The sequence below is a fragment of the Lithobates pipiens genome, unplaced genomic scaffold (genome assembly GCF_037356315.1).
Source record: "Lithobates pipiens isolate NorthernLeopardFrog02 unplaced genomic scaffold, aLitPip1_a1.2 Scaffold_28, whole genome shotgun sequence".
Classification (NCBI taxonomy): Eukaryota; Metazoa; Chordata; class Amphibia; order Anura; family Ranidae; genus Lithobates; species Lithobates pipiens.
In genome coordinates, this window is record NW_027507789.1 from 157,120,756 (window position 1) to 157,137,902 (window position 17,147).

General features: G+C 40.5%; 1 protein-coding gene across 1 annotated transcript in view; it reads right to left on the minus strand.

Moving 5' to 3' along the window:
* SKAP1 (src kinase associated phosphoprotein 1) overlaps positions 1–17,147 on the minus strand; it is a 647,014-nt gene that overhangs the window by 575,473 nt on the left and 54,394 nt on the right. The window contains exon 3 of the mRNA XM_077459761.1: positions 10,822–10,847. Coding sequence (XP_077315887.1) covers positions 10,822–10,847 — 26 coding nt within the window. The remainder of the gene's footprint in view (positions 1–10,821; positions 10,848–17,147) is intronic.

Consider the following 17,147-nt stretch of genomic DNA (forward strand, 5'->3'; position numbering starts at 1 on the left):
ATTGCCTAATTATAGCCAGCAATATTAAGCCCATATACCTATCAATGTACAGGGGAATTTACTAAGCTTTCAAAAGGACCAACAACCAAATGGACCACTGCATCCTTTCACCAAAGCCATAGAATGATTAATGGTATGGACAGGAACTGTTAACGGTAGGCTGAAATATTCTATTTGGTAATTTTAGTAACTGAACATTGGTTGAAATTGCCTGAAAAATTTGAATCAAAGATTTATTATATAAAATTTGAATTCAATGATATGGTTTTATTATATATTATTGTGTAAAAAAAACTAAAAATAAACTTCTTATAAACTGTAAAGAATAACTTTAAGCAAAATTGTTAATAACGAAATTCCCAGGTGTCAGGGGATCAAGGGCACTACATCCCATTAACGAATAATCCATTTGGAAAGAGCATAAAGGTGGATTTTTAAGATGCCAGAATCATAACTCAAACAGAAAAAGTTAAATATCCACAAATTTATTACAATATAAACATTTTTAAAAACAACACTTTCACAGTATTGATCATAAAACCATCCATGTGGCTTGAATGCATGGGCAGTAACTTCAGCACTATATGTTTTCGCAAAAAGTTTGGCTTCCTCAGGAGACTTATGAATCCTGCAAAAAGGCTCCATGGATTTGGATCTCTAGCTGGAGGGCGCGATCTATAATCTAAGTGGTGGGATTCCCTATGCATCTCTAACTTAGTGGTAGGTAGCAACAGGAATGGACCTATGTTCATCTATGAATATGGTAATTTTGAGTGCCTGTTCTGGGTCATTAACCCTTTTTATACTGATTATCTACAGGTTGGTGTATATATGAGCTTTCTCCCTGCTATGGCTACTGGTTTTTTTTCCTAGGGCGACCCTATTGATGCAGAATCTCACTTTTCAACTATCTAGTGTTCCTGAGCACCCTTGGTAAAAAAAAAAAAACCCTCTAAGCGATCCATATATATATATGCTTTTGTATTCTTGTGTATTCTTATTTTACTATGAACTTTACATAGGATTGTTGGAAAATTTACAAATATTATAAAGTAGCTCTTTTATGCAGTATTCATAAGTCTCCCAAGAAAGCCAAAGTTTTCGTGAAACATGTAGCGCTGAAGTTACTGCACATGGATTCAAGCCGCATTGATACTCTGTGATGGTTTTATGATCAATACCTTAAAAGTATTGTTTTTAAACAATGTTTATATTGTAATAAAATTGTGGATATGTTACTTTTTCTGTTTGAGTTATGATTCTGGCTCCTTAAAAATCCCCCATTGTTATGTTCTATCCAAACTGTTTAAGCAAAATCGATAAATGAAAAAAAAAAACAGGCTTGGATATAAATGTTAAAAACTGATAAAATTAAAAATCAAGTTTTTAAATGTAAATTTATTTTTTTTTTTTTTTTAACAGACACACTGAGTTGTCACCAATGTACATTTATTTTCCAAGCAGATTTTTATGGTGAGAGAACATCAGGCAAAGGCCACTTAAAGTCATTGTAAAGTCTCATTTAAAAAAAAAAAAAAAACAAGCATATACTTGGAATTTTCACAGAGCAGCCCAGATCCTCCTCTTCTCGGGTCCATCTTCGCTGCTTCTTGCCCCTCCCTTCTGTCGAGTGCCCCCACAGCAAGCAGCTTGCTATGGGGCACCCGAGCTGAGCCGCAGCACTGTGTCCATTCAGACACTGAGCTGTGGTTCGGCCCTGCCCCCTCTCTATCCTGACTGGCTAACTGATTTTGATTAACAGCAGTGGGAGCCAATGGCATCACTGCTGTGTCTTAAACAATCAAAAGGGAGAGTCCTAGACAGCCGAAGGACTCGTGGTCATTGCTGGATAGAGATAGGACTCAGGTAAGTATAAGGGGGGCTGCTGCACAAAGAAGGCTTTTTATCTTAATGCATTAGTAATAATATTAATAATAGCAGTAAATAACCTTCTGCCTTTACAACCACTTTAAACCCATTGGGCTACTACAGTGCTTAGCATAAGTATTCAATTACTGTGGACTTTGCCACATTTGGTAGTGTTAAAACTTGAGGTTGAAGGATTCCAACTGTGTGTTTACCATTTTCTTTAAAATATACTTAACATTTGAATGTGAAACATATATTTTTGAGTCATATTTAACCACTTTCAGACCGGACCATTTTGCTGGTCAATGACCAGAGGTCTTTTTACAATTTGGCACTGCGCTGCTTTAACTGGTAATTGCGCGGTCATGCAATGTTGTACCCAAACAAAATTTGCGTCCTTTTCTTCCCACAAATAGAGCTTTCTTTTGATGGTATTTGATTGCCTCTGCGATTTTTATTTTTTGCGATATAAACGTAAAAAGACCGCAAATTTTGAAAAAAAATGATATTTTCTACTTTTTGTTATTAGAAAAATCCAATAAACTCAATTTTAGTCATACATTTAGGCCAAAATGTATTCAGCCACATGTCTTTGGTAAAAAAAAAGTCAATAACTGTATATTTATTGGTTTGCGCAAAAGTTGTCACATCTACAAACTAAGGTACGTTTTCTGGAATTTACGCAGCTTTTAGTTTACGACTGCTCTCATTTCTTGAGGTGCTAAAATGGCAGGGCAGTACAAAACCCCCCCAAATGACCCCATTTTGGAAAGTAGACCCCCTAAGGAAATTGATAAGTGGCATGTTGAGCCCATTGAATATTTTATTTTTTTGCCTCAAGCGATTGAATAATGACAAAAAAAAATTATTATTTTTTTTTTTACACAAAGTTGTCACTAAATGATATATTGCTCACACATGCTATGGGCATATGTGAAATGACACCCCAAAATAAATTCTGCTGCTTCTCCTGAGTACGGGGATACCACATATGTGGGACTTTTTGGGAGCCTAGCCGCGTACAGGGCCCCGAAAACCAAGCACTGCCTTCAGGCTTTCTAAGGGCGTTACAGTTTTGAAGGCCATAAAATGCCAAGATGGCACAAACCCCCCCCCCAAATGACCCCATTTTGGAAAGTAGACACCCCTAAATTTGGGGGTACACTAGTGAGACTAGGTAATAAATGGCGGGTGCCCTGAAACTATAAAAAAATAACTAACCAACCAGCGTCACCTGTAACAGTTATATGGTGATCACTGGTGAAAGGGTTAACTAGGGGGCAATCAGGGGGCTTTATGCGGTAGTATATGGGGGTCCCTGGCGCTATAAAAAGCTGCGGCGAACCTAAATACCTACCTGCCTAACTAGCGTCACCTGTGACACTAATACAGCGATCAGAAAAACGATCGCTTATTAGGCTGGGTTCACACTGGAGCGATGCGGGAACGCCACGAATCCGCGGCGGGTTCCCGCATCGCATGCCTCCCGGCGGCAGTTCACACTGCCGTATGCGAACTGCTGGGAGTGTCAGTGAAATGTTAATGACACCCCCAGATCAGTTCGCATATCGCAGTGCGATCTGCAAACTCGGATCGCATGGGTGTGAACACCCATGCGATCCGATTCTGCTGCGGACCAAAAAAAGGGTCCCGTGCGAATTTGCGGCGGGTGCGGCGCGAATTCAGCCATACTATCTGTATGGCTGAACTTGAATCGCACAGAGATCGGATGTGATTTGCACTGCAGTGCGGTGCGAATCACATCCGTTCTCATAAACCGCTGCAATGTGAACCCAGCCTTAGTGACACTGGCGACGGGGGGTGATCACGGGGTTAAACCTTTATTGGGGGGGTTAGGGGGGTACCCTAGAGCTAAAGGGGGCTAACCCTAACTGCCCTAACAGTTATTACAGTCACAAATGACACCAATGCAAAAAAAAATAAATAATAAATAAAATAAAAAAATGCTATTGGTGTCACTGTGACTGGGGGGGCAGGGGTGATTGGGGGGGTGATCGGGGGGTGAAGGGGGGGTGTGAGTGTGCCTGGCATGTTCTACTGTGAAGTGTCGTGTTGGTGCAACTCACCGATCCTCTCTCCTCGGTGCCGGAAAGAAAAATACCGACACGGAGGAGAGATTACATCACTTCCTCTCCTGTGTTTACATTACAGGAGAGGAAGTGATGTCACGCCTCACTTCCATTCGTCAGGAGCGATCGAGAGGGGGTGGCCATGAATGAATGGCCGCCCCCTCATCCCGGATCGCTTCTGAACGAAAACCGACCGCCGCTGGTACCGGGGGGGGGGGGCCCGACCGGGCCCCCCACCCGCGGGAAGGCAGGGACGTACATGTACGCCCATATGCCTGCCCGTGCCATTCTGTCGACGTACATCGTCGTGCGGCGGTCGGCAAGTGGTTAACTGCATTTACAGCTGCTGATCTTTAAAGTGTATATAAACCTTCACCTTGTAAAACAACCCATTCAGTGTAAGAAAGAAATGAAAGGTAAAACAATTGTGTATAGGATATAAAAAATATTATAAATACCTTTTTTCTCTTTTTTATAAATTATCATATCCCCTCTATTCTCAGCTGCAAAATTGCTGGAGGAAAAGCAGCAGCACACAGAGCTCTCCAGTGAATGGGTGTGCAGCAGGGGCGTGTCAGGACAAGTCTGATCATTGGAGGAGAGTACACTGAGATTTCAGCGCAGCTAGAGAACTGACCACGGTGTGCACTCCTGCTTAGTGTGGTCAGCTTTTAATAGGAAAGCAGAGCTACTGGCAAGAACACCAGGGACTTTACACAAAGGAAGCAATAGAAAGAGAACAGGATACCTTTTCATACAAATACATGGTGCAGCAGGCACATATCAGGAATATGAAATGTTGGGGGTAACAAACGCTGTAGGGAAAAATCTCTAAAGATTTGATCCTGCAATTTTTAATCATTATCATTGCCACTTTTCCTTGGAAAAACTGCTCTAGCCTTGTAATACTAAGACCATTGGTGAACAGCAATTTTCAGGTTTTGACACAGTTTCTCAACTGGGTTGATGTCGGTCTCTTTGATTGTCACCGTCACGTTGAAAGGTAACCCTCTCCTCTAATTGTTCGATGTTTTGCAGATTGAAAAAAGGTTTCTTATAGAACTGGCCTATACTTAGCTTAATTTATCCTGTCTTCCACCCTGACCAGTTTGCAAGTCCCTGATAATGAAAAGCACTTTTTTCTATATGTTAGCCAAGTTTCCCACCTGCCCTCTGGCTAATGTGATTTAACATATATGTATTTTTTAAGCAAATACTTTCTTCCTTTTTTTTTCTTTTTTTTTTAGACCAGCTATTGTGACACATGCAGGGTGCAGGTGTCCCAACAGGTTATTCCATCTCAGCTGTGGATGTCTTTGCCTCCTGCAGATTATTGTCACCACTGGTCTCTTGGTCACTTTCCTGCAGTTAGTATTGTATTTAAAACAGTAGATCACAGTAAAGGGATTATGCGGTTTAAAGTAGAATTAAACCCCATTCATAATTTAACCTATTTCAGCACAGATGAAACACCGAAAAAAAAAATGATATGTAGGCATTTCCTCAGAGATTCTCAAGGCTTTCATATTGCATGGGTGTATTTACATTCTCCCAAGAACAAGAAGCAGTTTTACCATTGGATCCACAAGAATCCTCAGAAATGTTTTTATTCAACGGTGCACAAAGTACTGACAATGAGGAAATCTCAAATGAATTGGAGATTGTATTCATAAATATTGGTTCAATTTACTGACAGCCTAATTTGTAGAAAACAACACCCCTTTCCATCTACAGTAACACTACTTGTTTTAAAACAACTAACTGGATTGCACAGAAGACAAATTATTGTAAGGCAATATAGCCAAAAGAAAGCCTTGTTTGACCCCAATAACTGTAGTTATTACTTTATTATCTTAAGTAATGATGAGGTTATTGTCAATAGCAGACATTTTCTCTGGTCCATAAGGAGTATATCGGCGTGAGAGCTCAAGTGGTTATAATCTGGGCTACTTTAAAATCCAAGCATTGCATATTATTTAAAAAAATGAGAGAATCAAACATTTAAATAATGGGTGCTGCAACATCCCAAGGATCCCCCTCATCGTGATCATTGTAAAGTACAGTTGTGCTCATAAGTTTACATACCCTGGCAGAATGTATGATTCCTTGGGCATTTTTCAGAGAATATGAATGATAACACAAAAACTTTTCTTTCACTCATGGTTAGTGTTTGGCTGAAGCCATTTATTATCAATCAATTGTGTTTACTCTTTAAATCAACAGAAACTAGCCAAATGACCCTGATCAAACGTTCAAATACCCCGATATCATGCACACAAGTTGACACAAAAGGGGTTTGAAAATGGTAGTTGAACTGTATAAAAGAGGAAAGGGATATAAAAATATATCCAAGGAATTGAGAATGTCAATCAGCAATGTTAAAAAACTGTAATCAAGAAGTGTAAAACGAGGGGTTCTGTTGAAACCAAACCACGGTCAGGTAAACAAACTACAATTTCAGCCACAACTGCCAGGAAAATTATTCGGGATGCAAAGAAAAACCCACAAATAACTTCAGCTGAAATACAGGACTCTCTGAAAACACGTGATGTGGCTCTTTCAAGATGCATAATAAGGAGGCACTTAAAGAAAGATGACTTGCATGGTCGAGTCTCCAAAAGAAAGCCATTACTATGCAAATGCCACAAAGTATCCCGTTTACAACACACCAAACAGCACAGAGACAAGCCTCAAACCTTCTGGCACAAAGTCATTTGGAGTGATAAAACCAAAAATGAGCTTTTTGGCCACAACTATAAACGCTTTATTTGGAGAGGAGTCAGCAAGGCTTATGATGAAAGGTGCACCATTCCTACTGTGAAACATGGAGGTGGATCGCTGATGTTTTGGGGATATGTGAGCTACAAAGGCACAGGAATTGACGGTCAAAATTGAAGGCAAGATGATTGCAGTATGTTACAAAAAAATACTGGAGGAATATCTGCATTCGTCAGCCAGAAAGCTGTGCATGGGACATACTTGGAAATTCCAACATGACAATGATCCAAAACACAAGGCCAAGTCAACCTGTCATTGGCTACAGTGGAATAAAGTGAAGGTTCTAGAGTGGCCATCTCAGTCTTCTGATCTCAATATCATTGAGCCACTCTGGGGAGATCTCAAATGTGCAATTCATGCAAGACAGCCCAAGAATTTACAGAAACTGGAGGCTTTTTGCCAAGAGGAATGAGCAGCTTTACTATCTGAGAAGATAAAGAGCCTCATCCAAAATTACCACAAAAGACTTCAAGCTGTCATTGATGTTAAAGGGGGTAATACACAGTATTAAGAACTGGGGTATGTAAACTTTTGATCAGGGTCATTTGGGTAGTTTCTGTTGCCATTATGATTTAAAAGGAGAAAACAGAGTTGATTGATAACAAATGGCTTCAGCCAAACACTAACCGTGTTTTTGTGTCATCATTCATATTCTCTGAAAAATGGCCAATAAATCATAAATTCTGCCAGGGTATGTAAACTTATGAGCACAACTGTATGTACCTAATTACTGTCAGTTAAGGAATTTCTCAACCCCAAAGATGGTAAATTAAAGAGGTGCTCTAGTTAGGTTTCCAAAAATTTAAATTCAGCAGCTACAAAAACTGGAAAAACAGTTCTAGGTCAAAGAAAAGTGGAATTTCTGTTTTTGGGTGAAGTTCTGCTTTAAGATCATATCTTTCTTCAACTGAAGTTCAGTGAGGTTTATTTAACTGGAAAGTTTTCCTGATAGTTTTTATATGCAAGCAAGACCTACTACATCACATTATGTAAAAAGAAAAACATGGTGAGCACATGTGGGAAAAGCACAACAGAGTCTACATGTTAAAATGTATTACCTAGAGGTTCATAATACACTGGGTCTTAGAAAAGGGGATCTAGATAAGGAGCACCTACATCACCAGTGAATGCTCAGTTTTCACCTGATCATGATCCATACTGTATATAATTTTTATAACCCATCTCCGATTTGTGCTTTGCCAAAACTGTATTGCAGACTGTTTTTTAAGCGTATTGGTCTTCATTCTGTTAGACTAAGGGGCCCTTAACCACTTCAATACCAGGCACTTAAACACCTTTCTGCCCAGACCAATTTTCAGCTTTCAGCGTTGTTGCACTTTGAATGGCAATTGCGCGGTCATGCTACATTTACCAAACTAAATTTTTATTATTTTGTTCCCACAAATAGAGCTTTCTTTTGGTGGTATTTGATCACCTCTATGGTTTTTAATTTTTTGCTAAACAAATAAAAGAAGACCGAAAATTCTGAAAAAAAATGTTTTTTTGTTTCAGTTTTAAAACTTTGTAAATAAGTTTCTCCTTCACTGATGGGGCTGCACTGACGGGCACTGATAAGGCGGCACTGATGGGCACCGATGAGGTGGCACTGATGAGGTGGCATTGATGGGCACTGATATGTGGCACTGATAGGCGGCACTGATGGGCGACACGGATGGGCACTGATAGGTGGCACAAACTGGCACTGGTAGGTGGCACGGATTGGCATGGATAGGCGGCATGGATGGGCATGGATAGGCAGCAAGGATGGGCATGGATAGGCGGCACAGATGGGCATGGATGGGCACTGATAGGTGGCATGGATGGGCACTGATAGGCGGCATTGTACTGTATTGTACTAATGGATGCCATTCAGTGCCAAACAATAATGCATGCCAATCAGTGATGCCCATTGTGGGCACTGATTGGAATCCATTGTGGGCACTAACTGGCATCCCTGATGGTCTAGGGTGGCATACCTGGTGCTGGGCATCCCTGGTGGTCTGGTGGCATCCCTGGTGGTCCAGTGTGGGCATCCTCGGGGGGGCTGTGCTGATAATCAATCAGCACAGACCCCCCTGTCAGAGGAGCAGCCGATCGGCTCTCCTCTACTCGCATCTGACAGACGTGAGTGAGGAAAAGCCAATCAACGGCTCTTCCTATTTACACTGTGATCAGCCGTGATTGGACACAGCTGATCACGTGGTAAAAGAGTCTCTGTCAGAGACTTTACCGAGATCATAGTTGCGGGATGTCAGACTGCCACCCCGCAACAATGTTTTCATATGACGCCCAGTCAGGATTTTTAAATCATTTTGCTATATGGTGGGCGGCAAGTGGTTAAAGTGGATGTAAACCTGAAAAAAAAATGTTTTAATGAAGATTTCTATCTGGTACAGTAGAGGATGTCAAGTCATCTGTGCCCAGTTTTGGCACGAAGAGTTAATCCAGCTCTGAGCAATCCTCTTATCTATTGGAAGGTAGGATGCCATGCAGGAGGCTTGTATGTACTGTATATATAGATGAATAGTGTGCCATTATTTAATACAGGGTGAGCGGTGGATTTACATCCACTTTAAGAAACTGGTATATTCATTCTGAGATCACATGCAAATACAGTATGTGGACCAAATTTAACATGTTACATTATTCTGCAGGCATTAATTGCACTTAGAACTCTTTCATACTGGAGAATTTTGCAGGCGCTATAGCGTTAAAAATAGCGCCTGCAAAACACTCTAAAACAGCTGCTCCATTCACTCCATTGTGAAAGCCCAAGAGCTTTCACACTGGAGCAATACACTGGCAGGGCGTCAGAAAAAGTCCTGCCAGCAGCTTCTTTGGAGCGGTGAACTCACCGCTCCTTCACCGCTGCTCCCCATTGAAATCAATGGGGCAGCGCTGCCATACCGCCGCTCCGGCGGTGTTTTGCGGGCGGATTTAAGCCCTTTTTGGCCACTAAAATTACGGTAAAGCGGTGCTAAAAATATTGCCGCTTTACCACTGAGGCAGGTGGTGGCTCAGTGTGAAAGGGGTCTTAAACGTATTCAGGGTTCTCACAGCAAAGAAGGGGGCATCAAGTCTTTTCAGTTTTTTATTTGTAACTAATTTGGAAAGATTGTAGACATTTTCCAATTTGATAATATGTAATCTATGACATAATATGCCATATTAAATCTATTTTAACTCAAGGTAAAAATACCATAAATGTAGAAAAAACTATTGGGGATGGGGGGTTGAATACTTAGCCAAAACTATATACTATAATTATATGATGACTGCCAAAGATTTATTACAACTGCTAACACAGATGAGTGTAGCTTGCTTGAAAATATCCTTAGATATTAGATAAACATTGCCTGCACTTATGAAGGATCGAAGGCCTATGCCTATGTACAATGTCTTATGCCAGTGGTCCTCAGGACCCACTAACAGGCCAAAGTATTACCTTGGGGAGATGCAGAGTAGAATACTGCAATCACTGAGCAGCAAATTATATCACCTGTGATGTATTTTAGTTATCTTGCAAATCTGGCCGGTTGGTGGGCTCTGAGGACAGGGTCGGTGACAAATGTCTTATGCAACTACACACAACGGGACCTTTCTTAGAATCCAAGTTTCTTTTTGCTGTTTTTAAGGTAAAGTAATTGCCCAATGCAGGAAAAATAATTAGTAAAATTGAACTGAATGGTTAAAAGATTACACAAGTGTAAAATTGTGGCTAATCAGGTGTACTTGTTGGGCTGAACTTGTTTATTACTATTCATGTAGACTGCAGGGGCAAGAACTATATTTGTGCCATAGGCCCCCTTAATATAGACCATTCTTCTTGATGAGCTTTCTATTACATACACGAAGAATCCAGCAAGCAGAAAAATAACTTTTCTAGTTTTCATGGAAAGTGGGAAGACCTATAAATTCCGGTCCATAAAGTATCACCAATAAATCCTCAGATACACACACACACACACATATATATATATATATAAGAAACTGGCACATGATTCAGGCCACTGAATACATAATATTGTATCACCATCAGTATCTTTGAGCAATAATGATAATCTTCACAACCATAAAGGCTCACCTCTATGTTGAACATCAAAGTGGTGCCTAAAAGAAAAAAAAAAAAAAACATTATTAAAGGGTAATTATAAGGTTCTTGGTTCAAAGTCATTTTATTTTATATATATATATATATATATATATATATATATATATATATATATATATATATATATATATATATATATATATATATATACTGTATTTTCTGGCGTATAAGACTACCTTTTACACTTAAAAAAAATGCCCAAAAATCAGGGGTGGTCTTATGCGCCGGGTATACAATGCTGCCCGATGGATGTCAGCCCCTAAATGTCTGCTAATACTGTATGTGGCTTCAGCTACAAACAGTATACGCCGTTGAGCCAATCCCGGCGAGCGATGTATTCTATTAATGAATACAGAGCCTGCTTGGATTGGCGTACCAACCTCTGTCAATCCGAGCGGGCTACATAGAGTAGCCTGCTCGGATTGGCTTTGAGAGAGAGGCAAGGGCTGATGATGCTACATCCTCTGCCAATCCAAGCAGGCGTTGTATTCATTAAAATACACTGCTCACCATACTTCCCTGGGTAAATCCATTCACTGATCTCCTACTACTATACATCCTGCTGTTTGCCTTTGAGGTCCCAGGCACCCAAGAGGGACAGGTAAATCTGGGACATATGACAGGGGGTTTAGTAAATGCATTTTGGTGGACAATTCCCATAGAATGTAACCCAAAAGTGGTATAGGTGCGGTTAGTGAAAAATTCTACTTTCCAGAGTTGTGGCATTCAATAGATCTCTATTTGTGTTATTATTGTTTGATTTACTTTATGACATATCACAGCATGGCGGATGAGTAGTTGGCATTCTTGCTTTGTGTTAATGGTTCTAATGTTTTTTTTAAATGGTGTTGCCTCAGAAGGGGGGTAGTCTTATACCCGGAGTATTGCCCAAAACCTATGTTTTCACTTGAAAAATAGGGGGTCGTCTTATACGCCCAGTCGCCTTATACGCCGGCAAATACAGTATATTGTATTTATATTTTTCTAACTGTTTTGTATATTCGTTTTAATAATAGGTGATTCTTCAGATGTCCTCTATCTTTGGTGTGGGGGAGTGGACATATTTTGTTTAGTATTAGGATTTGTGATGGTTATGTATCCTTAATTTGCTTTAATTGCTTAATTTGTTCCCGATTTGAAAGCCGTATATGGTTACTTAACTTATTTCATAAGTGTTCCTGCCTGAGAAACAGCATTAAATACTTTAACCTGAAACTGTAGCAGATGGAAAATTTTGTACATTTTCATTTTTGTTTGGATTTTCAATACATAGTAACAGGGTTTGTTTATAAATAAAAACAACATGCCTATACTTACCTGCTCTTTGCACAGAGCAGCCCCGATCCTCTTCTGGGGTGCTCCGCCAGTGCTTCAGGCCCATCCTTTTTATCAGGTGCCCCCAGGGAAAGCCTTTTTCCCAGGGGGGCACCCATGCGGGCTTGCTCCAGAGTCCTGCTGCCGTGTCCATTGATTCGACCCACCCCCCGGTCCCGTCACTGGATTTGATTGACAGCAGTGGGAGCCAATGACTCTGTTATCAATGTATCTATTGAGGATCGCTGGATCAGCTAGGCTCAGGTAAGAAAAAGGGGGATGTGGAGGGAGCTGCAGTACAGAAGGTTTTTCACCTTAATGCATAGAATGCATTAAGGTGAAAAATCTTGAAACTTTACAACCACTTTAAATGCAGCAATCCTAGACTTGTATTTTCATATTGAATTTTAGTAGACTGCAACTCTCCTTTTATATGCTTCTTATTTATTCATTCATTCATATTTAGTAATCAAGCTTTTGCCCACATCTCAACGCATTCATCAAGTGCTCAAAGCCATCAGATACAAAATTCATTAAATACATAGCAATTCATATCGCATGATTTTTCCAGCCCATGAAATTAGCGAACACTTGCATAACTTGTCCAGAGCTGCAAGTTAACCCTTGTATTCCCAGGGCAATGGGGGCTGGGTCACAACCCACGCAATGTACAGTAAATAATGGGTGTACACTGCTGTGCTTTGTGAATGTCTGTACTTCTCCTTTTTTTCCCTAACTTTGTAAGTGAATATAAACCACAGCTTTTATGATTCTCTGACAGTTCCAGGGATTTGCACAAGGCCTATCATTTTCATTTCAAAACCCTGTCTTCATCTCACCTAGTGATAGATGCATGCTCCAGTACGTGGAACCTCAACTGACTTGAGGACCCTTTTCAGCAAAGTGCCAGAGTACTGGATGTTCAACCATGATTTGCCAAATCAATGATTTAGAGGCAGATATTCTATCTAGTCCACCCCACTGCAAGAGATAATGTTAAAGTTCCAGAATGTTCCAACTATTATCCATTCATAGTGGAAAAAAAAACTACACCAATTTACTAGTTTGGAGAATTATAAATGATGGCGAAAAAGTCACAGTAAGAAAAAAGGAAAATGAAACCTAAACTAATGAGGGATTATTCTACAGAATTGGTGGAACTGGAGTATTGGAAAATCTCTCAGGAATAATTAGAACAAGCCAAAAGATGTGGATAACCTGAACAGTTATCCTTCATGGTGGATCATTCAAACCATGTGAATAGTGATAAACTAGTGATAAAATCCTGCTAACAATATGACAATTGAATGAAAATGAACAGCTGCAACCATTTAAAAGTGCACTCCAACACTAACGTAAAAATAATGATGTATAACCCCTTGTCGCTGAGCATACGCAGATGTGCGTACTCTGCTTTCGGGGGTTATACCGGGATGATGCCCGCAGCTGCAGGCATCATCCCCATACTGTTTTTTAGAGCCGGCGATCGTCTTTCCAGTGATAACCGATGTGGCTAAAAGCCGCTCGGCTGTTATACTGGGGATGCCCCCCTCCTGCCGACCCTTACTGGGGCTCCCGTTCCATCGGGAGCCCCAATCAACAAACCGCCGCTTCTGGCGGCTAGGGACAGACTGGAATGAAGCCGTAAGTGGCTTCATTCTAGTCTCCTAATTGTAAACACAGACGCGACGTCATGACATCACTTCCCGTTTACTCGGCTGTCAATGGCACAGGTTTTAAAAAAAATATATAGTATTCAGAATTGCCAAAAATGGCGATCTGGATACTTTGAAGTGCAAAGGAGGGATTTGGGGTCTTTTAGACCCCCGATCCCTCCAATAAGAGGACCTGTCACCACCTATTACTGTCACAAGGGATGTTTACATTCCTTGTGACAGCAATAAAAGTGATCAAAAAATATATATTTTTTTTAAACAATTTATTAATTTTAAAATAAATAAATAAGAAAAATATATTTTTTTTAAAGTGCCCCCGTCACTGCGAGGTCGTGCAGCAAAGAAAACGCATACGGAAGTCGCGCCCGCATATGTAAACAGTGTTCAAATCACACATGTGAGGTATTGCCGTGATCGTCAGAGCGAGAGCAATAATTCTAGCACTAGACCTCCTCTGTGACTCTAACCTGGTAACCATAAAAAAAAAATTTAAAGCGTCGCCTATGGAGATTTTTAGGTACCGTAGTTTGTCGTCATTCCACGAGTGTGTGCAATTATAAAGCGTGACATGTTTGGTATCCATTTACTCGGCGTAACATCATCTTTCACATTATACAAAAACATTGGGCTAACTTTACTGTTTGTTTTTTTTTAATTCATGAAAGTGTCCCTTTTCCCAAAAAGTTGCGTTTAAAAAAGACACCGCTCGCCACCGAAGGAACAGGGATGCGTGCGCACGATCGCGTGCATTCCCTGTTTAAATGCGGGGCCATCATATGATGCCCTCCCAGAACGAGAGCCGCGTCGCCTGGCCTGGCAATCGGTTAAGGATTTTCCAAACAGTTGATTTGGCCACACCTAATGTTTTTGCTATCTCTCTGATGGGTTTGTTTTGTTTTTTTCAGCCTTATGATGGCTTGCTTCACTGATAGTGACAGCTCTCTGGATCTCACATTGAGAGTTGACAGCAACAGATTCCAAATGCAAATAGCACACTTGAAATTAACTCTGGACATTTAATCTGCTCCTTGTAAATGAGATAATGAGGGAATAACACACACCTGGCCATGGAACAGCTGAGCAGCCAATTGTCCCATTACTTTTGGTCCATTAAAAAGCGGGAGGCACATACACAAACTGTTGTAATTCCTACACTGTTCATCTGATTTGGATGTAAATATCCTCAAATTAAAGCTGAAAGTCTACAATTAAAGCAGTTTGTTTCATTTCAAATCCATTGTGGTGGTGTATAGAGCCAAAAAGATTAGAATTGTGTCGATGTCCCAATATTTATGGACTTGACTGTATGTATGAATGTGAGTTAGGGGCCTTAGATTGTAAGCTCCCTGAGGGTAGGGACTGAATGTACAATATATATGTAAAGCGCTGCGTAAATTGACGGTGCTATACAAGTACCTGTAATAAATAAATAAGAATTGATCTGTAAGACTTACTACATTTTAGACTTCCAGATGTTTACTGTGATATTTAGAGGATTCCAACTTACCTACTGTATTTATTGACGTATAATACGTACCTTTTCACTCTGAAAATCGGGTGCAAATACTGTGTGCATGTTATACGCCAATACTTAAATTTTAGCTGCCTCGGAGGGGACAGGGAGGGGGGCGGGATGAGCACCATCAGATTACATACAGTGAAAATCTCCTGTTTACTTGGCGGCCCCTGTAATAGGACGTTCTGTCTCCTGGGCCACCATTGGACCACTGTTCTGTCTATCATAGGAGAGTCTCACTGTATATAATCTGTTGGCGCTCTTCCCGCCCCCCTCTCTGTCCCCCTCTAGGCTGCAGATGAGCATCATCAGGCTGCACTGATGGCAATAGTGAGGCTGCTGCATTGAAGGCAATGGTGAGGCTGCTGGATTGAAAGCAATGGTGAGGCTGCTGCATTGAAGGCAATGGTGAGGCTGCTGCATTGATGGCAATGGTGAAGCTGCTGCATTAATGGCACTTGCGAGGCTGCAGATGGGCATTGATGGCAATGATCCTTATTTTGCTTCAAAGTTCCTTATTTAAAATGTAAGTTTTTTTTCCTGAAACTTCCCTCTTAAAATGAATGTGCGTGTTATACGCCAATAAATACGGTAATTATAAAAAAAACTCCATTTACAACTTCAATTTTTTTATGCATCTAAATCTGCATCTACCCAAGTCACTTCTGAAATAGCACTAGTGTGAATCAGGGCAAAAAAAAAAAGTAATGTTACCATGCAGAAGCCTCCTTCATCCATGATACCAGATGGGGGTTCCTATGCTGTGTAGCCACTGTCACATTTTAAAATCTGCCTGTACATTCACATGGGTAACATTTGTGTTTACTAAAATTAACTTTACTGTATTTTTTTGCTGAACATCTGTCCTTGATAAACCATTGTCCTAATATTGAATGATAAAAAATGGAACTATAATTTTATTCTCCAGGGCTTTCAAAACATTTATACTATTTGGGGGCTTTAACTAATTTTCGAGCCCAAAAATAATTTGTTAACGTGTGCAAAAAGTGGCTTTGGAAGAAAATGAGAAATAATTCATGATTTTGTGTCTATTAATCCTACATTAATCCTAGAACATTTATACCCCTTTCACACCGAGCCGCCCCAGGCATCAGCGGTAAAGCGGCGCTATTCGGCCACTAGTGGGGCGGCCAGAGCCGCGTTTTGCCGGCGTATTGCATTACTGCCCCATTGAGTTCAATGGGGGAGCAATGGTGAGTTCACCGCTCCTTCAACGCTCCAAAGAAGCTTCTGGCAGGACTTTTTCTGATGCCCTGCCAGCGCACCGCTCCCTCGGGCTTTCACACTGGAGTGCATGGAGCAGCTGTTTTGGGGAGGTTTGCAGGCGCTATTTTTAACGCTATAGCGCCTGCAAAACGCTCCAATGCAAAAGGGGTCTTGCTTATCCCCAGGAGAGGTGGCAACAGGGTTTTGAAATTAGAACAATAAGCATCATAAATACTTTTGTTTCAAACTGTGTATCCAATAGGATTGAACAATGACTTCAATAACCAATTGTTTTTATGAACAAAGTACTATACAAAGGAGGACTTTTGTAAATAAGCATTTATGTGATTTTATTTTAGGAAAACTGATTTCCCTGGGGAAGGGTTAACTTGCCATTCTAGACAAGTAACACAAGAGCTTGCTCATTTCCTAGCCTGCACTGATAATGTCATATGAATTGCTATAAATTTAATACATTTTCTATCTGATGATTTTAAGCACTTGATGAATGTTATGGAATGGCATTAGAAAATAAGTGCTGCAGTCTATTCCTAAAGTGGCTTTTG